General features: G+C 34.7%; 1 protein-coding gene and 1 long non-coding RNA gene across 3 annotated transcripts in view; one reads left to right on the forward strand and one right to left on the reverse strand.

Annotated features, from left to right (window-relative positions):
- Positions 1 to 8770: 8770 nt before the first annotated feature.
- The window catches only part of LOC145674801 (uncharacterized), a 34604-nt gene continuing 15563 nt past the window's right edge, over positions 8771 to 27811 (forward strand). The window contains exon 1 of one of the 2 annotated variants that reach the window (XM_081745017.1): positions 8771 to 9567. Coding sequence is in view for 1 of the 2 variants with exons in the window: in XM_081745018.1 (XP_081601144.1) it covers positions 9204 to 9533 (330 nt within the window). In the remaining variant the exon portion in view is untranslated. The remainder of the gene's footprint in view (positions 9568 to 27811) is intronic. The other variant, XM_081745018.1, reaches the window with a different exon arrangement.
- Positions 15723 to 27743, reverse strand: LOC145674814 (uncharacterized). The gene is made up of 3 exons (XR_014129037.1): positions 27593 to 27743; positions 19088 to 19226; positions 15723 to 16476 (listed from the first exon to the last, which is right to left on the reverse strand). It is a non-coding gene; the product is annotated as an uncharacterized LOC145674814 (long non-coding RNA).

Raw genomic sequence — 27811 nt, forward strand, 5'->3', positions numbered from 1 at the left:
GCATGTGCCCGCAATTTGATTGGATGCTTGTACGTTGGCAAGTTTGGACGGATGCTTGTACGTTAATAATTGTTTATTAATATAACTTTTAGCCTCCTTATGCATACGACACATCGAGGATTGAGCGATATAATATTATACTACAATAATAAATCTATATTATAAAATTGAAAGTGACTACTTTTATGACTACTAATCTCTTGAACCACCTGACCGATCTCGTTCAAATTTTCAACATAGATGAAGTTTGAGCCTGGGAGTGTTTTCATCATTTCTCTTTGACGGAGCAACGTAGGGGAGGAGGAGGAGGGGAAGATATACAAAAATCAATATAAATAGAAATAAAAGTGATAAGTTTGTGACTAAACAATTCTTGAAGCGATCTCAATCAAATTTTTAACATGTATAAGTTTCGGTATAATATATAATATATATAAAAACTTAATAACTTTTGAAACACCCAACCGATCTCGATCAAATTTTCAACATAGATGAGGTTCGGACCTCAGACTGGTTTCTCCTATATCACTTTGATAGTGTAGCTTAGGGGAGGGGGAGGGAAGAGATATCTAAAATGATCGAAAATGGCCGATATTAGAGTGGAATCTATAGTTTAGGGGGTCGATGAGATAAGAAGTGACACTTCCGATGCTGTTTAAATCCAAATTCAGCCCCGTAGCTTGGGGAGTAGGAAAGGAGAGAAATGTAAAAATAATCGAAAACGATTGATTCTCAGAGAGCGATTTACTAATAGTAAAAAGTAACTGACTAACGAATATATATATATATATATATATATATATATATATATATATATATATATATATATTAGTTTAACCCAAGGAAGTGGGTAATTGATGCTAGTAATCCATATTGGAGTATGACTTGGAGTATGATGCCGTCATTTTGTATTTCTAATACAGGTCGAGAGTATTCATATAAATTGAGTTTATACCAGACATAGACAGTTGAGTGATTTTCAGTTTTCATTAAGAGGTTTGATTATAATAATATATATTATTTTTTAATTTTCTCTCTTTTTTGGTCCGTATTGCTAAACACATCATCATGATCATCATAGCTATTCTGCTATTATTGCCAGTTTACTTGCTGCAACAGAGAAAGTTCGACGTTCGGTAGGCCTCAGCTAGTCTCCGTTTTGACGTAACAATTTTCTGTTTTAATACCTGCTTTCAACTACAGTCTCCTTCGCTCCCATTCCTCTCTTTCCATCTACAATACCCTCTAGCACGTCCCTCAAAATACAGTTGCTCCTCAGCCAATATCCTAACCAGTTCCTCTTCCTCCTCTTTAACAATATCTAAAATTCTTCTTTTTTCCCTACTGCTAATATGTCTAACACCTTCTCATTCGTTTTACGTTCAACACAGCAAATTCTCTCCTTTTTCTCCATGCCCACATTTCGAAAGCATGCATTTTTTTATTCGCTTTTGCGTAATGTCCATTTTTATGCCCCATAGAGTACATATTGGAATCATTAAAACAAAATCTCAATATTTAATTGGAGTTTTGTTTAATACAAGGATTAGCTAATCGTGGTTGAAAAGAAAAATCTGACACTTTTAAAGTGTAAAAATAATTTTGCAATTCGTGGCATTTCAATAATCTGTGGCGTCTTGATTTTCTTTCATGTGTCTCAGGGGTAGCCTCCCCAGTTTGGGAACCACTGGAGTGTTGGATCTGTTAAAAAATATAAACAGATTACGAAACGTTGTGATTTAGGCATATCTTATTAGTAAAGCGTGGGCACCCATTAAAAAAATAAAGGTCATCACCTATGTTGTACACTATCATCATACTTACACAAAGTTAAACTATATTACATTTAGAAATATACATTGTATCTCCGTTACTATTGGCGCATTGTAGAAACTATTATCCCTTATATCCATAGTAAAATTTACCTACGAACAGCTTCAGATTTCTTAAATGCAAGACCAAGACCAAGACCAAGACTGGGTGTGCAAGACCAAGACCAAGACCAAGGATTCCAGTGCAAGACCAAGACCAAGACCAAGACCACCCCGGTCTTGGTCTTGCATTTGCTCATCACTACTTATGGGTCCACGGTGTCAACGTTGGTCCCATCTCACTATCACCTCCTGTCCTCTCGATATAAGTTATTGACATTTTGCCTAAAGAGGGCTCTGCCGTGGCCCCATGACTACCCATGACAATGGCTCTTCGTTCATTTTGCATTGAAATCGCTTATTTTTCTAAGTAATATGAGTGCATACTGTCCAACGTTGCTCCCATCACTCTACAATTTCCCGTTCTCTCGATATAAATTGCTAATATTTTGTTTGTAAGGGAGATATAGCGTTACAAGCATTTCGTTTGAAGAAGAATTGAAAAAGATATTCCCTTGCCACAAACAACACCTATTATCATTATTATTATTATTATTATTGTTGTTGTTTTACTTACCACTAATGTTGCCTACCTTTATTTCCAATGCAATGTGTTACTAAAAAGCAAATCAAATAACACTCCTCGCCATTCAGGCTCCCGAACTCGAAATACATGATTTACAGTTCTCTGTGTTAGAAGAAAGCACATTTATTATATTATTCTTTCAAATAACACGTTTAACAAGTTTCTTCACTCTCAATGTGTAATTCCATATCATCACTAATAATCATCTTTTTCCCAAAGGAAAATAACCCTCCTACTGCCAAAAAAAAGCCTACCGTAGCGAAAGGGCGTGAAAAACTTTCTGAATACCTATTTATGGGCGAAATTTGGTTCCCTTGGAAGTTTTTAAAAGTTTGAAGGGGCACCATTTTGAACATTTTCATCTGATTATTCTGGTTAACGAACTCATCAAGATATTTCAACAATTAATGTTTGTGCCAAGTTTCATCTCAATCCGCTGAAAATTAGGATGGTTAATGCATTCACGAATAGCGTTATATATATACAGATAGATAGATAAATAGATACACAGAGGAAGAGAGAACAAGTGTTTTGCTCCCTTCTCGCACCTGTGGTGCGTCAGAGCTAAACCGGGCCCCTTTGCAAAACTTATTGAGCAGTCTAACCTAAACAGAAACCTCTTACTTGCTAAAGTAGAAACGTGGTCGGGAGGTGTAAGGCATGTAAAAATTGTATTTTTAATAACCATGAGTATGGATTCGAACACTCCACTTCCATGTTTTTCTTTTTACTTTTTGCAGCTACATCGGAACGTTCAAATTTTATTCTTTACTAATTGGAAATGGCGTTTGCATTCAAAATATAAGGAATTTTGGTGGCATTGGTTCGGATTTTCTTCTCTTTCAAAATTAAGACAAGAATAAAAGCAATACGCAAAGACAAAAGTATTATCAGTACTAAACATTACCAATAATAATTGCTACGAAAAACTAAATACGACCTCTTTTACCATCCCTCACGAGCTGCATGTATTATTAACAAAAATTTTTAAAAACGTCCCCACCGAAGATTCGAACTGGCGACCTTTGCATTTATAAACCAGCACCTTAACCACTACACCAAGATCACGGCGTGGTGAATGTTTAGTTGTCGGCGTATTTGTTGTATTTATGTTTTGGTCCCACTTCGACAATTTTTACTCTTTTTTCTAAGTTTAACAGCTGTTTCTGGCTTTCTCTTTTGGTGTCGTCCTTTATTTACACTATGCACTATTCATATTCACAGCTTGTGCCTTCTGCAGTGTCTTATTCAGATTGAACTTTTCTTTTTGCCCCTCAGAATCATTTGATTGATTTAATTCTCATACTCTCCACGGATGGAGCGCAGGAATGCTAGACTCGAAAAATAGGTGTACATTTACATTTCTCACAGATAATACATAAAAGTACCTACAAAAAGGTTTTTCACTTTCTCAGCTTTCTGAAGACTTGATTCCGTTATGCTCTGAAAGCCTCATGATATTCGTAAGAGATCACCAAAAACCAATAAATTTATTTGTTCACGAATTATTGTCATAATGATTTGTTTTGGTTAATGAATGTCCATAATAAATGTTATATGATGGCACCAGAATGTTCACTGATTATCTTCTGATATATTCTGCTCTCTTTTTTTTTTTTTGAGTATTGTGCATCTATTGTGTGCAAATGTATAATATGCATGAAAACCTCAAGAGCGAAAATCACGCACACGACTGCAAGATGCACAGAAGTGTTTTTATTATTATTATTATTATTATTATTATTATATCTAGTTCAATTTAAAGCAAAGGGAATTTGAGGAACTGAGCTCGTGTGTAATCCTAGGAGTAGGCGAGAAGACAATGATAGGTTTGTGTGGAAAATAACAAGAGTTTGAGAAACACACCCATACCCTATGGTAGGTGGTCCCAACAAGTAGCTTTCAGTCACAATCGCGTAGGAAGGGATCGCACTGCATAAAAACGTTTTTACGATATCAGATGACACATGCTTAAAATGAAGAAGGGGTCCAGTATTTGGACATTTCCAGGTGAAATCAGTCACGTCACAACAAAAGAGTATGCAGAATAGTTACTTCACTCAGGCGACATAGCTGACAACTAATAGTGAAGAACTGACACAGCAAGTACGAACACTATGTACAAAGAACTCTGCACAGAAGGAGCAATTGTGGACAGTCAAGGATGAAGTGTTTTTCATTCTTTTCGGAGGTGCTGTTACAGGCTTACAACCTGAAACGTGTCAAGCTAGAAAGGATTAGCAATATTAAGAGAAATTATATAGGTCACTTGTAACCATAGAAACGGTTCACTGCTTCTAATTGTAATCAAAACTAGCTTGTAGTGGCCACCTTTAACAAATTAGTAGTTTTCGACATCTTGTAAAAGTATACCCACCACAGCTAACGTGCCTCTTCTCTATGGACACACACGAGTTGGTGAATATCACCCTAGTAATATATATATATATATATATATATATATATATATATATATATATATATATATATATATATACAGGGTGTCCGAGAAGTCCTTCCCGGATTACAGAAATTGATAACTCAGGCTAGAAATAAGATAGAAATATGAAACTGGTGTTGAATTGTTTACAAACTATAAAAGTTTCTGTCTGTGTTAGGTTTGTTCGGTTTTACCAAGTCTCAATTTTTTTGTTTTAGGTTTGTAGTACGTAAGTAAGAAGCCCAAGAAGCCATGCCAACCAACCAGGAGAGGGCACAGTGTGTCCTGTGGTACCATGAGACACGATCACCAACCACGGTGCAGAGACAGTTCCAGACAACATTTAGGAGGACTCCACCTGATGTCAAGAGCATTAAAGCCTGGTATGAGAAGTTCAAAAACACAGGGTCGGTTGCTGACCTTCCGAGGTCTGGTCGACCAAGAATCTCAGCAGACACGGTGGAGGCTGTGCAGCAGTCTTTTCTGAGAAGTCCTAAGAAATTGGTGCGCAGGGCCTCACGTGAATTAGAGATGCCAAAAAGCTCTATCCATGACATTTTACACAAACGTTTATTGTTTCGTGCTTACAAATCGCAACTCGTTCAGGCCTTGTTGCCCGACGACGGTACACGTCGATATGACTTTGCGGTCAAAATGCTATCACGTATTGAGCACGATAATGGTTATCTCAGACGAATTGCCTTTTCCGACGAAGCGACATTCTTTGTCAGTGGAGTAGTGAACCGCCATAATGTACGCATTTAGGGTTCAGAACCCCCCAGGGAGGTCAGGGAGTTCACCAGAGGCAGTCCAAAGGTGAATGTTTGGTGCGCGTTATTGCACGATCGAATTATCGGGCCATTCTTCTTCGCTGAGGATACCATCACATCTGCAGTGTACCTGGATATGTTGCAGCTGCATGTTGTTCCACAGCTGCTTCAGTATCGCCCCAATGTCGTTTTTCAGCAAGACGGTGCACCACCTCATTGGGGTTTGGACGTCCGTGCCTATCTCGATAGGACATTTCCTGGGCGATGGACCAACAGCTTGGCCTCCACGCTCTCCTGACATAACCCCATTAGACTTCTTTTTATGGGGTTATGTTAAGGATGAGGTCTACCAAACACGTGTACAAGATCTTGAAACCCTGCAGCAACGAATAACCACAGTCGTTGCATCGATCCCTCCAGTGATGTTGGCTAATGTGTGGATGGAAATTGAATATCGCCTAGATGAGCTACGTGCTACCAAGGGTGCTCATGTGGAAGTGTACTGATGTGACCAAAACTTTTATAGTTTGCAAACAATTCTACACCAGTTTCATATTTCTATCTTACTTCTAGCCTGAGTTATCAATTTCTGTAATCAGGGAACGACTTCTCGGACACCCTATATATATATATATATATACATATACATATATATATATATATATATATATATATATATATATATATATAACAGTTCTAAGCTATTTGCATCAAATTTTGCCGTTTTTAATAGACGTCAGTCTGTCTCCTCTCTCTGACTCGAATTTCTGAAGAGGTACTCGAACTTACATGTGAATTCACGCATGGAATTTCGAGAAATAGGCAGGAAGAAAAGTCGTGTGTGGCAATGTTACATGCAAAATTAAAAAAAAAACAACAGGAAAGACATGCAAATATTGTGAACATACATATTTAAGCGCAAATGTTGACAAAATGGTGGGGTATCTGTGTTCTGGCAGTTACCCAACCTAATTTGTTTATAACATTTAGAAATTTATTCCGCCTTATGCATAGTCGTTTTGACAAATGATTAACGTCATGCTAAACTCCCGACATCTGAAGGAAGCATATGTAAGTCGAACGCTTTAGTATGGTGCTAATCACAAGCCAGAAGAACTCTGCATATGGCCCAGTTTTCTTTATCATCTCTTACGAGTATGATCATTTCTAATTCATTTTCGTACTCATTGATAATTAAATTGCATCAAAGTGTTGCAAATCCAACTGATATTTGATCTTCTGCTCCAACTGATATTTGATTCTTAAATCTGCGCCTTAGTTTGTCTTTTAACAGATCACTTACATGAAGGAGGTTAATGCTAACAGCCCGCCCCATTTTTTCCACACTGACCTAACATTAATTCGAGCTTACTATGACACACTAGCTCGCCAGACTGATCATCACTCAGCACCTATAACGAGGAATTTAACTGCTAGTGTTTCGAAGAAAAGATGGCGTTGTCGGCGGAAAACCAGTTTTACACGGGAATGACTTATCATACAGTGTTCAGTACTTAGTCCTGTATATGTATACCAAATTTTATACCGATCATCGCGTTCTAACCGAAACATGTCCTTTGTTAGAAAAAAATCATATGACTAGTTATATAAAATACAGTCAACGAATTTTAATTTTTGTAACCTTCAAATTGTTTGGAAACTAGAAGTATATCATAATAAATGAAAATAAAGTAATTTATCATACTTTTCATATAATTTGGAAAATAAAATAAAGAAATGGAAATAAATTCCTTCCCGGAAATTGATATGCAAGAGAACAACCCGGGAATATTCCCGTTTTTTATTTTCCTTTCCACCGTAAATATTCCCACTGCCTATCACTACTCTTGAATGAGTTGACATAGGTAAAAGTTAACATTTCACAAATAGAATAAACGAAAAAAATAACTAATGCAATTTAATTTACGGTGGAAAACAATAATGATATCAAAACAAAAGTCTAAAGAAAACACACCAACCACTTTTCGTTCATTGTTATGAATATCATTATTATAATAATAATTAATAATAATAATAATAATAATAATAATAATAATAATAATATATATAAAGTCAGCGGTAGCTCATGCTTTCAACACGTATACAACAGTGGCTTAAAACACATTATAAATTTGCAATGGTCTTTGTCATGTCGGGCTTTATATTTGTGAAGAAGAAGAAGAAGAACTATTTTTTTCAATAAGCAATTATTCTGTATCATATTAAAACCTGATCGTATATTTGATTGCAAGTACCGTCTATAATTGCCGGGAGAGTGTCCATGAAATATCGAGTAGCGTGGCCGTTATGGCGAGTGCATCGTGCTTTGTTTGTCCTGTGATGACGAGAGTTGTGTGGGTTTTCTATACATATTTACTAAACTTACACACTTTTTCTTTCCTTTACACATTCATACATTCCCTCCTTTTTCTACACTTTTTCCCAGTCATTCCACACTCCTCAATTTTCTCTACCTCTTGTTCCGTTGAACTTGGCCTTCAGCCCCCTTATCTGTTCGAAATTCTCTCCTTATTCTGATCTTTTCCTATTGTACCATACTTCTCTCCAAAAAATCACAGAAGAAACAATTAAAGAGAAAGCGCAGGAAAAGTGGTATGAAGAAGGTGTCAAGAAGAGCAGTTTGAAAGGAATATACACATATAGAAGGCGTTATGAGAAAATAAATTATACGAACAATGATTTGCGAAGCATTTTTATTTTCAAAGCCAGGTCAGGGAGCTTTGAAACAGGGGTAAGATTGAAAAAAATTAAAGAAGTGAACGAAAAATGTCAATTATGTGTTAAAGAAGATGAAACATTAGAACACTTATTGTGAAAATGTGAAGAAACCCTAACAATCAGGGAAAAATGGACATGGATCGATGAAATGAAAAAGGAAGGAAAGTGGTTAAATTAGCTTGGAGGCTAGGCTTTAATGTAAATGGAATTGAACTAAGTGAGAAAGAAATAGAAAAAAGAAAGAACTTCTTGAATTTTGGTGGAAAAAGAAAATGGAAAACTTTAAATGAAAAAAGGGCAGTACCTACTTTCTCTTTTTTCTTTTTTTTCAGGAACCAAAATTCCGAAGAGAAGGAAGGAAAATACTTTGAACCTGAAATTTGACTTTTTTCCAATTGCGACACTTCTTTCTTCACGTATTTTCGCTTTATCATACTTACTACTTTCTATCTGTTTTATGGCTTTGTACATATCTTGTTACTTTTTTTATCATTTTACAACTATTCCAATCTTTACATTTTACACGTTTAATTACCTTTCTAAATTGCCGATATTCTTGGTCAATACAGTGATAATGATACTATGCAAAACTTTTGTAATGCTTACTACAAACAAACAATCAATTGCCGAGAGAGCAATTGTGGTTGATTAAGAAGAATAAGAGGAAGAAGAAGAAGATTGGAAATATAAAGTTGCTTTTGTGAACATACTTGTAAATCATTTGATTATCACTGGCAACGTAAAATATAAGGGGAGTATAAGAACAGTGTTAAATTCTTATTATATTTCAATTCACAATGGCTGGTAAGGCGTCTGTTAAGTTGGAATTGATGTGCAAAGAAGAAATTGCTTATGACTTACCTAGTGATGATCCGTTCGAAGGGAAAGGGTGGACATACGAACTAATGAATTACAACAAAGACTTAATATTATCTACAACGGAAGGAGAGGTATCAGTGGGCAAGGATACAGCTATGTGCTCTTTGGATGTGAAACTAAACGTTAATAGGTTTAAACCAGAATTAGCACTAGAAGAAGATCCTGAATTTGAAAGTAATATAGAAACGCTAAAAAAATTGTGGTTCAGGAGACTTGCGCGTCGCATTCTAATGACTCCCAACAATTAACAACAAAAAGTTTAAATTCAGTTCGGCCAGAAAGGTAATGTTCAATTCTTCATTAACTAATTGGCTCAGATAGATAATACGGTTACATGGTTTCGGAAATTTTGTTGGTTAAAAGCAATACTTCACGAGAAATATTTGGGTATGGGAGATATCATGAACGTAAGTTAGTAGCCTACAATTTGGAAATGACATACAACACATAGACAAGCTGTATACCAAATAAAAATAGTAACAAGATTGATACGATCCATACAATTCTTATGTAGTTCATATCTTGATAAAATAATTATTTCTTTATTATTGGTTACACATTTCTCACTAATTGTTTCACATATTGTTTTATTTATATAGAGACTTATGTAAAACAACAAATAATGAGAATGGTAATTAACCAAAAATTTTACAAATGTAAACCTGTAATGTATTATATTCGAACATAAACTATGGACGTTTGTGATTTTATTTTGATTTAGCTCAAATGGGTCTAGCTTGATTTTTCCGGCTGGCTTCGAAAGACATAAGTAAAATACAAGACAAAGAATATTTTAACCAACAATGGATGTTCATTATTTGTAGAGGTCCATACAACAGTCCATTTCATAGCTGCACTAATTTTTTCAAGGAAGTCGAATTTTACATTCCCAGGAATCTTTTTTAGGGTATAGACCTGCATTTCTCAATATGGAATCACTTTAGGGGCTTGGTGTACGTACATAATATATAAATTATTGTAAAAACAACGCTAATCAGCATGTGCTAGATGGCCGGTAAAAAATGAGATTGCTATACAGATTAGGGCATTACGCAGAATGTGGGTAAACAAGGATAGCGCAAAATTCTGTATTTAGGATGACTTATATGTCTTACGTGTTGAATGTGTTCTTGTACGTTCCTAAGTATTTTATAGGTAACATGCTGAAATGCTTTCTTTGCTTGTATATTTGTGTTCCAAAGTAACACAATACATTAGGGACGTAATTTCTTAATTATATGGATCCCTCCATTCCCAAACATTTTCATAGTTCCGTATTATGTTTTGCCACACTAAATTTTGATACTTCATTTCGCTTACGGTGGTTACTACCTACCTTGACAAGGGGTTACTTTGCACATCGGGCATTACTTCGCACAAAATATGAAGAGAGTTTCAAAGTTCTCCGTCGGTAAAACCATGAACTGTATACACGAAGTTTCAACTACCCCTACGATAGAACATGTAACTTTATTTTGGTGTTAATGTTGGGTGTCAGCATCAGTTCTAATTGCAGGGAGGGTTTGTTGTTGTAGTGGCGTGGAAAACAGTCACTGTAAGGACAGCCAAATTTTAAAAGAATTTCCGTCAATGTTAAGTCAGTTTCGTTATATTATACAACGTAACTAATAACCGTTTGAACATTTTAATACAAATAAATTAGTTAAACGGCGGTTAAGCCCTACGGAGCGCCATTCTGTGCGTAATTATTTGACAACACAGGTTTTAAGTCATTCATAAAAAATACAGATTAATGAATTGGATCCTAAAACCAACGGTGCTGACAATTTCTTACAGTTGAAGCTTGCAGGGTCCCTGGCGATTCGAGTGAATTGCTTCTACCCTAAGACCTTACATACCACCCTAGTTGCATGCCTTCGGCATTCGAGTCATGACAAATCAGGGTTAATTTCCGAACCCCAATTGGGCTATCAACATTTAGGCCTTGAGGAGGCATTTTAAGAAAATAAATATAATGTAGAGGACGACAAGAAATACACCCTGGGTGGAGATTTAAGGCTACAGCCTCACATTTCAATTCATCAATTTTTTAATCATTAGTATTACTTCAGGTCTGCTCGTACCTACAAAATTGGTAGGTTTACAAATGTAACCTTTTAAAGACCGCTAGCTAATACTTATGTGTGGCTTACTAGCAATTGCACTTATCTTTATCGAGAATAAGATCACATCCGAGAGCATTTGTCACAAGAGTGAAACACAAGATAACAGTAATATTAAATTGTTCATTAAACATATTGTTGTTCAGGGCCTACTCGTACGTAGCAATCTTAATATGTTCCCATAACATAAACCTTAATTTTACCATATACTGCCTAACTGACGTAGGCACTCCGTACTATCGATACATCATAGTATCCGGTGTTTATCGTAGTAAAGGGTGAAATCGTAAACGGGCTTCCCTTTTTCTTTTCCTCGAGATCGGTTTATGATTCCCATCACAAGAATACAAGAGTTGTTTTCAAATATCAAAAAGAATAACATTTAAATTACTTTCTCTAAATGCAAATCAAAACTCTAATTATTTTCTATAAATCCAAATCAAAACTAAATATTATATCAAAATCTAAAATCCGAACATCAATTTTATTACTATTTCACCTTTCTCTAATTATGACAAACATTAAGAATTAGAACAAAATTTTGAAATTTTAGTCAATTGCCGAATCTGCACATTAGCTGGGACCCAACCAGGCGTCGGACTGGTTTCACCACTTTAATTTTATAACGAAAGTAGTGATGTTCCTAGGGGATGAACTATATTATAGCCTTCAACTCTTCTTAACTTATAATATCGCTTTCTCTTAAGTCAATTAACTTCAGTTATTATTAGTCACATTGAATCCACATTGACTTTTCATAGTAGACTGCATATATATATCGAACGACGAACAAATCAACGAGCAACTTTATCAAATTCAAGGTTATTGTCAATTACTTTCAATAATATACTAAATTGTGTTTAACTTACAGTATTTTGACGGTGACTTGATCTTACAATACAAAATTTTGCATATTTTCTCATTATACAATCACAACATCAGATGAAAAAGTTCACTATCTGAAGAGCACATTTTTTTAAGTACCCAAAATTTTAACTTTATGATTAATTGTAGTTATTACTAGTACTTATCTAATTATGTTCGTAATCCTAATAAGAATTCGATACTGAAAGTCCGCATCCAAAACGGGATAGCCATACTTTTCACAAGTGGTGCGGTATTATTACAATTTCAAAGTGGGAAATCGCGTTCTAAATCAATTACCTGTTTAAAATTTCCAATGCTGTCTTTCCTCTCCTTTCCACATTCATCTTTCATCTCCAAATACTGTAAGGAAACCATATAACATGATATCTAAGTAAACGTACCTGATTGTAGAGCGATATTGATGGTTTGTTGGACTGGTGCGTCAGTGGCGATGGGTACACATTTTGATTCTGAAAAGTAACCTTCGAAATTCGGGGAAATAATCAAAAAAATAAACAATAATCCTTTTTTCATAATCTAAAAGTTTAAAAGTTCAAATTCGGTATTTCTGATTTCTCATCTCTTCCGGGGTTTAACCCGAGTTGGGGTGAAGGTCACGCTTTTTTTGTGCTAAGATTTTAGTTTTCCATCTGTGCCGGTTACGCTTGTAAGCTGTAATTTAGCACAGTTACGTGTACATTTCCAGTTCGTTTGTTTAATTTCGGAACTTTTTTTCCTTTTTACAGCGTATTTACTAAACTTCCACGTAGTGACACTGTAATCGCCTGGAGTTCAAGTCACTGTTCGGGCGTCCATTTATTTGTAACCATTCCGTGACATGTAGTCGCTGTCCGTGGCTCGTGGTACTACCAATAGGTATCTTCCTGATACTTTAACTTACCTGGACAGGACGATGAAGGACCTCTCCAAGAAATGGTTACAAACTGTTTCCAAATATTTTCGCAATATACTCAAAAACGTTGTAGAAATTTTTTATACGCCGTTAGAAAAGTTTTCCAAAAATTGTTTTCTGAATAATTTCCACACATTACTGAAAATGTATTTGAAACATTTTATAAAATGTTAACGGAATGTTTTTTAAGATGTTTCGCATGGAATATTTTAAAATCATTTGCCAATAACACTGAAAATCATTTGTCTAAAATAAAGAAATTTTTTCTAAATATTTTTACAATGTATTGGGTACTTAGTTGAAATGTTTTCTGAAGATTTCTAATCCATTTTTAACAAAAATTAATGTTCTGTAAATTAACAATTTTAAAATATTTTCCACTCATACCAAAAAATATTTTCCATACATGACAAAAAATATTTAGTGGATTTTTTCCGTACATCACAGAAAATATTTTCTGTACATGACAAAATATTTAGAGAATATTTTCTGTACAAGACAGAAAATATTCAGGGAATATAAGGTAGACATATCAAAAACATTTTCAAATTATTTTCCTTGGTGTTTTGTAACAGAAAATGTTTAGAAAATATTAAACGAGTTTCAGATATGAATTTGTGCTAAGAAAGAAAATATTTACGATTCATTTTTCAAATAGCAATTGATATGTTTTTGATTTGTTATTGTATGTAGTTTCAGAACGTACTTAAAATACTTTCTAACGAATTCTGGTTTTCACATAGAATATTTTAAATTCTTTCTGAATATTTTTCGTCATTACCAGGATAACACCTACAGTTTGAAATTATTTCTTTCTTCAGTACTGAAGGAAATGCATACTGAACAGTTTTCCAACTCTTGTAAGTTAAAATATCTGGATTTCATTTTTAGAAATTGATGGGGTGGTAGAAGTCTGTGTATTTTGGAACCGGTTTAGAACACACGGAAACTTATATCATCACATAAATTTGTTGAAACAAAATCTGGAATTCTAACTTATAGGTTGAAGAAAGAAATGTACTTCAAACTGTAGGTGTTATGGTGGTTATGACGGAAAAATATTCAGAAATAATTTAAAATATTTCTCTGCGAAAACCAGAAAATGTTAGAAAATACTTTAAGTACGTTCTGAAACTACACACAATAACAAATCAAAAACATATCAATTGCTATTTGAAAAATAAATCGTAAATATTTTCTTTGTTAGCACAAATTCGTCTGAAACTAGTTTAATATTTTCTTAACATTTGCTACTGCTACAAAACACCAAGAAAAGTAATTTGAAAATGTTTTTGATTTGTCTACCTTATATTCTCTGAAAATTTTCTGTCTTGTACAGAAAATATTTTCCAAATATTTTGTCATGTACCCGGGATCCCTTAATATTACAAGGCGACACCACAGGGGGCACTGTCCAGTACAAGTGGAGAAAACTAAATTATCTCGGACACACATTCTATATCTATGCCAATATTCATTTAAAAATATGGAGGAACAATAACAATCGGAACAAATCACATGCATTTTGTGAAAAGTATTCGTAATGGAACTAAAATAAAATGCCATAGTACAGTTTCTTACAGAAGTATTAAAAATATACGAAACTTACAAACACGTGTATATAATGAGTTTTTCTTATAAAGAATCAGTATAAAACGTGATCATATCACCATGAAACCATTTTATTGCACCATGACTCTCAACACAAGGACGACGTGGACCCCTCAGATGTCCACAGTCGAGGTGTCTTAATTGTGCTCTTCGTTGTATGTTTTACACAACACTAAAACAGCTATTGTAAAGCGTAGAATAAATGAGAGAGCACAAGGAAGACATCCCAGTTATCAACATGTGAGTGGTTCATGTCGTCCTTGTGTTGAAAGTCATGATGAAATAACTCGAGTATAAAGAAATCAGGTCTACTAAGCTAAAGTACATAATTACAAAAGGAAAGAGAATGCAAGAATGGACTAAGATTTGAACCTGTAACTTGAACTTACCGTGTCGATGCATTAACCACTAGGCTACTCATTGTTTCCGAATAGTCATTCATTCTACCACTCCTGAAGTCAGTGCTCAAGCAACCAGACCGCATTGAGTATACTGCAACTTGTGAAGTACTTGGGCAACCAGTGTCTATACTACAGAACCCCACTGGTGGTAAGATTTATACATGATAAATGGGGAAAATAACTTATTTTATATCATGTAAATGTTTAATGCGATATACAATCGATTATTTCTTTGAGTTATCGTATATAATAGAGAAATTATCCTTAAAAAGATCTAAATTCCACCATCCTACATTACTTATGATTACATAACAAACCGAAAGCCAAATAAAGGAATGAACCTTTAAAAGACAATACATAAAATAAAATCCTGTAGATTTATTGAGAATAATTACAGTAATTATTTATTAAATTTTACATTAAGTATACATTTGTAGTACACAATATATTTAATGTGAATACATAAACAAAAAGTCTATATTAATTTAAGTCTACTAAATGCATACCGTACATTATAATAGTTTGAAATGTATATACACCTCATCAGTGTATTAAAAAAAAAAAACACTTACTTTGTAAGAAATGTTTGAACAGAGTTGCATCTTACAAACTCTTTCCTACACCCTAGTATTGTAGTTCAGAAGATGACGGTACCAATCACCGAAAACCAAGGAGCAGAATTATGCGTTTACTTACGTCCCCTCTCTCCTCAACACACACAAAATAAGTTAAAACTATTTCTTGAAAAGTTCTCTGTCACCCTCATGTAAGAATATATTTAACGGTACGAAGTAGGTATATTATACATTACTTTAGAATCTGAAGTGTGATTTAACTGCCATAAATTAAAACAGCATAATATGCACGCATATTAGCTTAAATGAGTACCATACACATCACACGAAGCGAGCTATGCCAATAAAAAAAAATCACAGTTAATAAGAATTAATTAGATCTTCAGTCCATATTTTTAAATTGTTGTTATGTTGACGCTATGAGTTTTGGGCTTCCTATACTAAATGTCTCTATGCCAAACTCTCTATATATAAAACATTTTTCGTCGAATCTGCAAATTGAGCAAGCCGCGCGCTAATGATGGGAGGCTGTTGATAGTTCATCACATAGGAAGACACTTTGAAATGCTAGGTGAGTCACAACACTTTCTTCCTTTTTCTGGGATTCATCCTTACTTACGGTCAAATTTGGTACCGTCTATGTAGTACCTGTGCGTACCTTGAAATCATTTCGGTTGATAGCCTCCAAACACAGTGCACTCCTAAAATAAAGCAATTGTTGTAAAATTACTATTTGTAGCATGTGGGGCAAAATTTAAAAACGAAAGATATCTCAGAATCAAGGTTAAGTCAAGCAAAGCGTTTTATGCGTCTTATTTTTAATCTTACCTCAGGCTATCCAAAATACTAAAACATTGTTTCGCATACTTTTGGAAGTTATATACTAAATATCTTAATAACTATCACTCAAATTTGGTACGCTGAATAAAGTTATAGTGTAGATATAGAATTGAAACTATGATCCAAATTTAAAATAATGATATTACAGAACACAATAAACTTAACTTAGGATGAAAATGGAAACTGTAGATGCATGAGTATTACTGAGCGAAGGAAGGAAAGTAGCTCAGCTGGGTTACGAGTTTGACAGAGTTCATACACAGAAATCGTTCGGTGGTTTATATTTCCTGCTTCGACTTAAAAGATAAAGAAGTTAAGCTTGCTTTAAAAAGAGTTAAAAAGAAAAAAAACTTTTAAAAGATTTAATTAATTCTTAATATTTGTTCAGTATTTGTAAATAAATAATGTAGAAAATCGACATAGAGCTTGCCCGCTCGACTATGGCGCCCAAATCCCAACTCCGCTATATGCATGCCAGCCATAAAGTAATAGAAATATAAACTTTTTTTTTAAAATGTGCAGATTAATCCTAGCTTAATATCTACATTTTATTAACGATACCTACAGTATGGCGCTAACTTCGTCGTACAAAAGCAGAGGAATGTTTCCTGAGAGTAAAACAAACAAAAATGTTCCAATAAACTTAGGGCGAAAAGCCCATCGTTCACGTGTTATAGGCTGCCGAAAACATGAAAAAATCAATTCTAAAGGTCCATTGCTCCAAAACTATGGGACCTACCAAAGTCGGGTCAAGACTTCACTTAGGAACTAATATGTGCTCTATCCAAAAATACATGTTTTAGAATCCTAAGGTACTCACGCAACAATTTTTATGGAGGTAGTTTGAGAGTACTTTATATCATAGGCCCGTAGTCAAACTTCCTCGTTAAACATTGTTGTGAAAGCACCTCAGGATTATGAAGCACGCATTTTTGGATAGGGAACATACTAGGTTCTAAGTGAAGTTATGACCGGACCAAGGTGGGTCCCAAAGTTTAGGAGCTATGAACCTTTAAAGTTCATTTTTTCATGATTCCAGCAGCCTATAACACATAAACGATGGGGTTTTCGCCCTATGTTTATTGGAACTTTTTTTTTTTTTACTCTCAGGAATCACCCCTCTGCTTTTGTACACCGAATTTAGCGCCATACTTATAAATTAATAAGGTAGAAGTATATATGGTCCTTCTCACTATGCTCATTTATATATATATATCTTCAAGGCTAATGATAAATAACACCAGCCCTCTGCTCCTATACCACCCTGTGATACCGGAGCAGGACGTTTGGACGCAAAGCCGTATATCTAAATAGGTTAATCTACTTAAATGGGATATAATGTACTTCAAAAATAGAAACCGTATGATTACGTACTAAAAGCCTTAAAAATAGGCATTAATATCACTAAAACTCAAAAAATAACTGCACAACCTAAAATTAAGAAGTTCGGAAAGTTTAAATTTGATCCACATTTTCTTTAAAATGCCATGGCAAACAGTCACTGAAAGTCTCAGTTGCAACAAATGCTTAATTTAGTTCTAATATTTTTTTGTATAATGCAGAAAAAATGGGTCTAATTATTTTGTTTTTAGAATGATATATTCTAATTTCAGGAAAATCGGAGACAATGACCTGCAGAAATTTTTCTCAGCATGAATCTATATTGGGCTAAAATAAAATTTGCTGTAGGCACCCTACAGCACCCCAAAGTAAACTTCTGTGAAGTTATCTTTACAATATTTCTAACGTAAAGGATATTCATAACTTCATAGCAATTCATAACACTGCATTACTGCTTATTACTACGTATTTGCAACACATATAATTGAAAAGGAAGCAACAGTGAAATCTACTATACTTATTTAATAATTTACTTTGTCTTATGTTACAATTACCATGACATTAACATTCCATGACGGAATTATGGGCCAAATCCAGCATTATTCTGTAATGTCAACAGTTTCAAAATTCTGTACGGCGAACTCTTTCATCAGCTTGAATCTATTTTCTTCTTTCAGTTCAGTTGAATTTGAGTTTAACATCCCGTGAACAGCGAGGCTATACAAAACGTGAACCTACTGATTAACGTGGAATCCGAACCAGGACGTGGGCTCTAGTCGGGAGTTTTCTTCTTTTCTTGGGCGGATCGTCTTCTCGAAGCATTGCCTCGTGTCCTGCTTCTCTTTTTTCCTTCGAAATGCATCAATAAAGCGCCAAATCAACCAATGTCGTTTCTTTACGTTCGATATATTATAAAGAACAGAAGTTTGTTTATTTTGGGGTGTCATTGGCTGCCTACAGTAAATTTTATTTGACACATTCTTTCTATTTAAACGTATAGTTAGTGCCTATTTCTATGAAAATTTATTAATATTATAGTGTCTCAACTTTCTATCAATACAATAGAGTCTCAACTATATGGTTTAATGGGCATATCGAATAAAAATAATAAAATATTCAATAAATACTCACTTCCTGAACTATCCAATACATAGCATAAAGAACACCATTTTCATTCCAAAACCAGCTCGTATTCATCTTTTCTGATCTCTCGGAACAGGTCAGTACTTAATAAACATTTCTAATGTTTTGTACCATGTGTTTTAATATTCTATTGTAGAAAAAGAAAATGCAAAAAACTAAAATATGTACAGTATTTTACAAATTTTAAGTCACAACTTTATAGTAACTAAAACTTAATGAGAAACGTACATTGTTTTTAACTTAAATTAGATATCTGGTGCCTTCCATTTCAATTGAGGCAAAAATAAATAAATAAAAAATAAAATTGTACCATCACCATCTCAGATATTGTTCAAACTTTTTTTTTAATAGAAACTAGACATGTTTTTAAGGGACCCGTATTTTTTTTTCGGAAAAAAATTCCCACCAAGTAGCGGGCCATCAAGGAAGGGGAGTACAATTCATGAATTGTAGAAAACATGGAAAATGGTCAAATTCGGAGCCTCACAATTCAGCAATGGAGACATGAAGGGTTATAATTCTTGTTGTGGTATGCACATAGGGATATGAATAAACTATATTTTATTATAGTTTGGTTTGCGTATTTTTTGTACATAAATTAACAAATGAACGTAAGTTTATGTGAAAAGACGAAGTTTATGCTTTCTTTCGAGCACTTCCGGTTCGAATTTTAAATTCCGTTTTCAAGGTTGGTAACACCTAGTTACTCGCTTCCCCCCAAAAAAAAGTATCGCTTCTGTGTGCAACCATTTTATCGCAAAAAATTCGAGAAATCGTCAAATTTTTAAAAATAGTCTTTTTCTCGAAAACATCATAATTTAAAATTCTTAAATTTTGTCAGATAGTTCAACTGTACATGAATAATAAACACCAAATAGCATTCTCGACCAATGATTCATGAATGAACTACAGCCTTTTTAAGTTAGCGAACTTTAACTTTGAAGTCAAAGTTGGCAACAATGAAAACAATGAAAGTGTAAAAAAATGTTACCGCAAAGCATCGTGTAAAATTTCAAAATACAAATATTATTTTACTGCATGTGGACTTCGCTTAAATGGGACTGTTATTCTGCAAAGGGAAGTTGAGAATGATCACTGGAGAAACGAGCAAATGTCCTTTTTACGGGAGTGATATATTATTATGAAACAACTGACAGTTTTGCCGTAATAAGCGATGACAAAACACACGATTCGGTTCGTAGAATGAATAAGATTCTAAAAATACTCGAAGAAAAGCGATAATATACGTTATAGAAAAAGGTTCGAACACGTGAAAATAAGTGTCTACAATTTAATAAACCGTTTCAGTGATTTCTGATGGTGCTGCATTCTACTTTAAAAATTGCTTTCAGATGTCCAAGATGCAGACAGGTCCGATAAAGCAGTGGCTTTTCAGTGAAACCGGCCGTGGTTAGGGTCTCTGCGACGTATTTAGGAGAGGGGGGATAAGAATGTGGCAACCCGGGAAAACGAAAAACAGATTCACCTGCAGATAAATTCGTGAGTATAGTGCAAGTACCAACTCCGGGTATTACTCTCGCCTTGTTGCCAAAAACCGAATTCGACAATTAAAAAAAAAATAAAATAAAATAAAAAAAAGTGGGAAAGTGTGCGACCGGTAACTGGTATTTACCGAAGTCATCTTTGGCTATTATGGCAGTAACGGGTCACCATGGACTAACTTCCTGCTTTCCCCAAAATCGAGCTTCTGCTATTCAAAGTGTAGATTTAGGAAATCTGCTAAAATGAACTTTTGTTACATGCATATACGATAACCAGTGATGGATAGCAGAAATATTAAAAATAAATCATAAATTACATGAAATTGCAGTGTTCTTTGTGTTTCCAGGAGGCGCGGTAGCTCAGTGGTAGAGCGTTCACCTCCGGTGCTTAGGGTCCTTGGTTCGATCCCAGCTCGCGCCGTGTGGAATTTGTGGTGGACAAACACCGTGCTGATGGGTTTTTCGGAGTTCTCCCGTTTCCTCCCACTTTCTTCATTCCACCATTTCACTCATTTCTCATAATCACTGTCTCCTTTAGCCTAACGGGCATAAACGTGGGACGTAAAACTCCCAAGTTTTCATTTCATTTTTTTCTTTGTTTCCACATGGACCTTCAACAGGGTACAGGTTTCCAGAAGAGAATAAGAGAAGAGAATATAAGTGTTTTGTGAGTATCGACAACGTGCTACGAGTTGTGAATGCACCAACACCTATTGGAGCATCTGCCATGTTGACATGCTATTAGCGAAGAAGACACTAAGCAAGCAAATAATTACTTCAGAGTGGAAAAAATCAGTGAAACTTTGTTTCCGAAAACCATTTTAAGTAAGTTCAAAATTTGTTTCGTAATCGTAATTTTCACCTCAGGTTACATTGGTTTAGGAAAACGGAGTAGGGGGAGACTCATCTTATTATTTCAGAGAGCCTTTTTGATCAAAATAATAAAAAGGAGCCAGGAAAAACCTTTATTTTTTATTTAATGAATGTGAACCACAAACATCATCAAATTGTTGCACTTTCATTGTTTTCAGTGTTGCCAACGGTGATATTGAAGTTAATGAAACTTCGCTAACTTCAAGAGGCTGTAGTTTATTCATGAAGCATTGGTCGACAATGCTATTTGGTTTGTGTATTATTCATGTAAAGTTGAACAATTTGACAACATTTCAGAATTTTAAATTATGGTGATTTCGAGAAAGGTGATTTTTGAAAATTTGACGGTTTCTCGATTTTTTGCGACAAAACGGTTGCACACACAAGCAATACTTTTTTTTTTTTTTGAGAAGCGGGTAACTAGGTCTTACCAACCGTAAAATAGAATTTTAAAATTCGAACCGGAAGTGCTCGAAAGAAAGCATAAACTTCGACTTTTCACATAAACTTACGTTCATTTGTTAATTTATATACCAAAAGATACGCATGCGCAATTCAAACTATAATAAAATATATTTTATTTATATCCCTATGTACACTCATGTCCAAAATGATTGTCGCATATCTATAACTGTTTTCTTGTAAGAATATAATTTGATAATGATTTTGCAGGGTACTTTTAATAATGATACTATGTGTATAATTGGGAAATGTATACTTGTAGTAAATTTAAGAAGAAAAGAATTACAAACACGAAAATTAGAATGAGTAAAACAAAATGTTGCTAAATTGACAAAGTTTTATTTTCGTTTTATTGTTCTTATTTACTACTCTTTTGACATGAAATTTGCCACATAAATCGTCCTTCCCGATTATACACACACTACATTATAAGAAATACCGGATGAATTCGTTAAACAAATTATATTCCTACAACAACATATTTATAGACATGCGACAATAATTTTTGTCATGAGTGCACATACCACAACAAGAATTATAACTATCTGTCTCCATAGCTGAATGGTGAGGCAACGAAGTTTACCGTTTTCCACGTCCTCTAAAAGTCGTAAATTGTACTTCCCGTTTTGATGGCCCATTACTTGGCGGGAAAATCTTTTCCAACAACAAAAATACGGGTCATTTAAAAAACATGTCTAGTTGTTATAAAAAAAAAGTTCCAATAATATCTGAGATGATGATGGTACTTTTTCTTTGGCTCAGTTGAAATGGAAGGCGCAAACCATTATTTATGTTATTTATATGTTGATTCATTTTGCAATAGCAATCTACATGTAATTATATATCAGAACCTTATATCTATTATAATATTTATCATACGTCGAAATACGTAATACGTAATGCATAGTACTCCGTAAGGAAGCTATTATGAAATCAAGGCATTATGTAAAGTGATGATGCAGTACCACAGGAGTGAATTAAAGCTATATTAGATGTAAGGCATAGTTGTATGGGATATAAAATTTTTACACTACCCTCGGTTACGTGCATATCCACCGTCGCTGACATGCCCGCTCCATACGGAAGCACACCAAGCTCATCCTGCTACGCCCTTGTGCTCACTCTGTTAATAATATTCCTGCTTTTCAGTAGCTATCTAGCACTGGTTATTTCGTATTTTTCGCACTGTCGTTCTATCATTGCTTTTTTTCATGGTAATCTTTACTTTCAATTTTCAATACATATATATTTGCGCCTGATTTACATAAGAGTTGTACTTTTGCACTTCTGATGCACAGAGTTAAGTTGTTCTAAAGGAGAATATACTTTCGGAAAGAAGAACAGTTTACAAATACAAAACATACCTAAAATATAAAAACTTACTCTTTTCTTTATCATGCACTATTGTATTCTAGATTCTTCACCCAACTAAATGAGGATTTCACTTACGAAGTATCAATAACACTAAAACTGTATTCCCGTAACCATAGCCGCCCGCTGCAGGGAGCACTTGCTTTAACAATGGATTTTCCTAATTAATATTAAAATATGCTAATTTTTTTTATTCACACACAACAGTTAGTGAAGTTAGCAGTGAGTTGTAATAATTGTTTTTTTACATTAAATATTAGGTGGTTCTAAGTATTTGTATCCGTGACTTTGCTTGTATGTCGGTCCTTTTGCCCACTCCCCCTGTAAAAAAATCCTGTGGGAGTTACTGTCTACATTTCCCTTTAAAATTCGCTTATATACTACATATACATCTATATAGCAACTGATATTTGAATCGGTGAGTAGAAAAAGGAGAACATTAAAAAATAAAGGATAATATTCTATGATAAGAATTTCTCTATAACTAAATATCCAATTCCATTACGTTTTTGCAATTTTGAGAAATGAAAGGTCTTAACATACGCTACAAATCTCCCATACAGATATTTTTACGTAAACAATGGTATTTCTGGTAAACACTTTTATTTTTCGTTTTTCAAAAGTAACGTGTTGGGGAATATTCTCCTTTTTCTACTCACCGATTCATTTAATACAGATGAATATATTTATGATTACGCCAACCACACGATTAAATTAATCGAGAGCCGTAATTAGTAGACACTACTTTAATTGGTTAGTGCATCGCATACACGACAATGACAACTAGCATATCTGAGGATGTTTCATACTGTGACCAGAATAATTTACTGCGAAATATCCCATACTGCAGCTAATTTAATATTATATAAGAATTTCAATACTCGAAAAAAAAGATCAATTGAGACGTGTTAATTTATCCTGAATAACTGAGTCCTGCAACCAAGGAAGAGGGGTTCAAATAACTAATTGTCTATAACAGCCCAAGTACCGGCAATAATTAAGTGCAATGAGCAATTACAAAGACGAGACGACTATTTTTACAGCAAAACTGTACAGCTGTTATTCCTTTTGCTTAATGTAACCAAGTAAGTTGGTTAACATCTTTTGACAATTTTCTTGGTAACTAAAGGTCAGAAGGTATAGCGTCGTTGGCTTCCCGCACTTCGACCTGCTCGTCACTGGGGGTGTGGTAAGAGGATAGCAAATCACCAGCAACCATTCACTGCGCTCAGCGAGCCACGAGTAACCAAGCTGGCAATTCCCCATAAACGTCACTACAACTTTTCACGGGAAAGCAACAACGTTATACCTTCCGTACTATAGTAATCCAGGAAAAGGCAAAGTGTAGTTGCACTGAGTACTGCTCGGTTACTATTCGGCTACACGACTTCTAGCGTAGTTTTAACCGAAATTCGACTACCAGCAGCTAAGTTATCATTTAATTCTTACTCTGCATACGAAAAGAAAGAAAAAAAGTTTATATGGACCCGTGGTCAAACGTCTATAGTTACAGGCTGCCGAAAACGTGGGAAAAGGAAATTTAGAGGTCCAGAATTCCACTACTGTGAGACCGATCCCAGTCGAGTCAAGACCTTACTTAAGAGCTACTACGTGCTCTATCCAAATATCCATATTACAGAATCTTGCGGCACTTACACATTAATTTTTATAGAGCCAGTTGAGGAATACTCAGAAAAGTTGAAGTGCTCATAAACTGTCCATTGATACGCAAGCACCGCAGAATTCTGAAGCATGGGTATTTGAATAGGGCACATATTAGTTCTTAAGTGATGCCTTCCTTGACTGCGCTCGGTCCCACACTGAAGCTATAGATTTTTAAAATTTATTTTCTTATGTCTTCGACAGTCTATAGCTTCGACAGTATGGACTTTTGACCACAGGTCCATATGAACTATTTCTTTGCTCTGATGTGACAAATCACCTCTGTAGGTTTGATGCTTTAAATTTTCTTACATCCTATATATATATACCAGCGTTGGCTGGTTTAAACCAGCTGTTTTTTTCAAAAAAAAAAAAAAAACTGGTTTAAACCAAAAAACGAAAAATGTTCGTAAAAGTGTAAGTGTTTGTAAAATCTTGATGAACAGACATTTGTGGGTTATCACGTTTCACTCCCATTATTCGTGTTATACTCAGACCTAAATTCCCCATTCATTACTCAAAAAGATTATACTACAAAAGCAACTTTTTTTGTAGTTGTTATTATTGTTATATAATTGCAATCAAAGAAAAATACTAAATATTGTTTCGTTTCAATGTTTACTATTGATAAAATACTTCGAAATGCCGTACTTCGTGTGTGTGGGGGGGGTCATACAGACCCCACGAAAAGCATTTAGTGAAATGAGAAGTATTTTTGGTATCTATTTATGTATAAATGAGTCTGAGCCAAAGTGGACTCAAATAATTCGTATCTTTATTCATTTTTCTTACTGATATGCAAATTAAGTCGTTGTATTTCTTTAATTTGGACCAATAAAAGTCATTGTTAACTAACTTGAACTAAATTAGTTCTTCTGTACTCCGTAGTACTTTGAAATTGTCCATATGTAAGTCTGTATAATAGTTTCACTTGTGCAACTGTTTATGTGTTTGCTCTTCTGAAATTACTCTTGACAATTATATCAAGAAGCATGTAAAGATCAGTTCAACGTATTTTTATGAGGATTCCTTCTTGAGTGAGTCGGCAAACGTATCGCATTTGTGGCCAATTATTCCTGGTTCCGAGTTCAATTGGAGGACAATTTTTCTCGGATGTAACTCAAGAAGCGGTTTTTATTCCGCATTAAGCACAAGTGACCCCTTCCAGCATAACCCGGTTGTTGCATAATAACATCAAGATGAAACAAACTTATTTCTGTCCATATATGATATGAATATATAGAACAAATTATTTAAACCAAACAAACCTGGTTTAAACAAAAAAACGTTGTTTTTTTTTTCAATAAAAACCATGGTTTTTGCCAACCCTGATAAATACTAACATAAAAAAAACGTGGAGAAAGTAATATTGTCTACTGTAACGGTTAGTGACAACCAAGAAGCCAGCAACCTTCAAGAACACAGGCCCGTCTTCCCATTCAGCAGTAATAGAAAACAACGTGCCCTGCGAGGCACTAACCCGTCTCCACTCGCTAACGCTCACTCGGCATTATTATGTGAATTAAATGTAAAACTTTGCTAAAGAAAGAAACCAATTATTACACTTTTAGCCAAAAAGTAGGCGACGACCAACTTCGGAATAAATACCTGTTAGTGTGCTATTCCACTATCATCGTTTATGCGCGTAAACCCCGTCGCTGACGAGCCTGCTCCCTACGGGCGCAAAATTATCACTTGGGCTTTCGTGCTGCACTTGTGCCCTGACTCAGTTAGATAGCACTCGCGCTTTTCAGTGGCCAGCTAGCACAAACTGGGGCTTAAGTTTAGAGTTGCCTCTCCAGTCTGTAGGTTCCCTTGGACTTCGCAACATACAAAAAACAGTGCTTAAAGTATTAAAAATTATTACATTTCACTTAACTTTAGTACTCCGTTGGCTTTACAAAAATTTAAAAGGTTTTCTTCATTATTTTTAAGCATTCATTATACATGTTCGCCATATTTCACAACTACCATGCTGCTGAAACCTTCCGCGAATGCTTCCGCATCCGGTAAATACTACTAATTTCCACATATCTTTTCTCGTATTAAACATAACTCTCATGCCGAACTTAAATTCCTAAACATCAAATAAATACTTCAAATTATCATTTCTTACCTCATTTCTCCTGTAAATTTTCTTGATTTTTATAAAAAGCGGTGGGGTAACTCTAAACTTAACCCCAAACTGGTTTGATTTATGCACGGGTTAATTTACAAGGCCCGCTCCAGCAGATACTCTCACTCAGAAAGGAGAAATTACACATTAATAATTTTATGAAAATGAATCAAAACTTACCTAACCTTAAGCTAACCCCTATCCTACCTATTTATATCTTACTCTACTTTACCTTACCCTACTCTACTATATTTTTTCGAAGGGCCCTACTTATAGATGCGCAGTTGGGGCGTGTCTTGTAGTAAAGTTTACCCTTATGCACTGGTTTTTATGTTGTACGTCCATACCGTCCTTACACTGAGCTCTCCTTATGTCAATCTGCAAGTAGTAATGGATCTCCTTAATTATTGCATGCTCAGTTAACAGAAATACAAAGCCTTACCCTAACCTGAAAATGGAAGAAATTTGTCAAACGTTACATATATATATAAATAAATAAACACTTACTTTTTTCAAATGTTAGCTTCTTTGCTTCCATTCCATTCTATTCGGCATCTGTAAAATGCCGTGTAGTTTGGCCCAAACATAGATTTAAATGGCCTGTTCCCTACAATTGTCCGAAATAAGGTTGTATTAATTTCTTTGCTTCACAAACGAATTGTCAACCAATATCTAACACTCATTTGTTTTCAAAACTCGCTGGTTCACATCAGCGTTGCCAGACTG

This window comes from Thermobia domestica, chromosome 18, assembly GCF_964235325.1.
Source record: "Thermobia domestica chromosome 18, izTheDome1.hap1.1, whole genome shotgun sequence".
In the NCBI taxonomy this organism is placed as follows: domain Eukaryota; kingdom Metazoa; phylum Arthropoda; class Insecta; order Zygentoma; family Lepismatidae; genus Thermobia; species Thermobia domestica.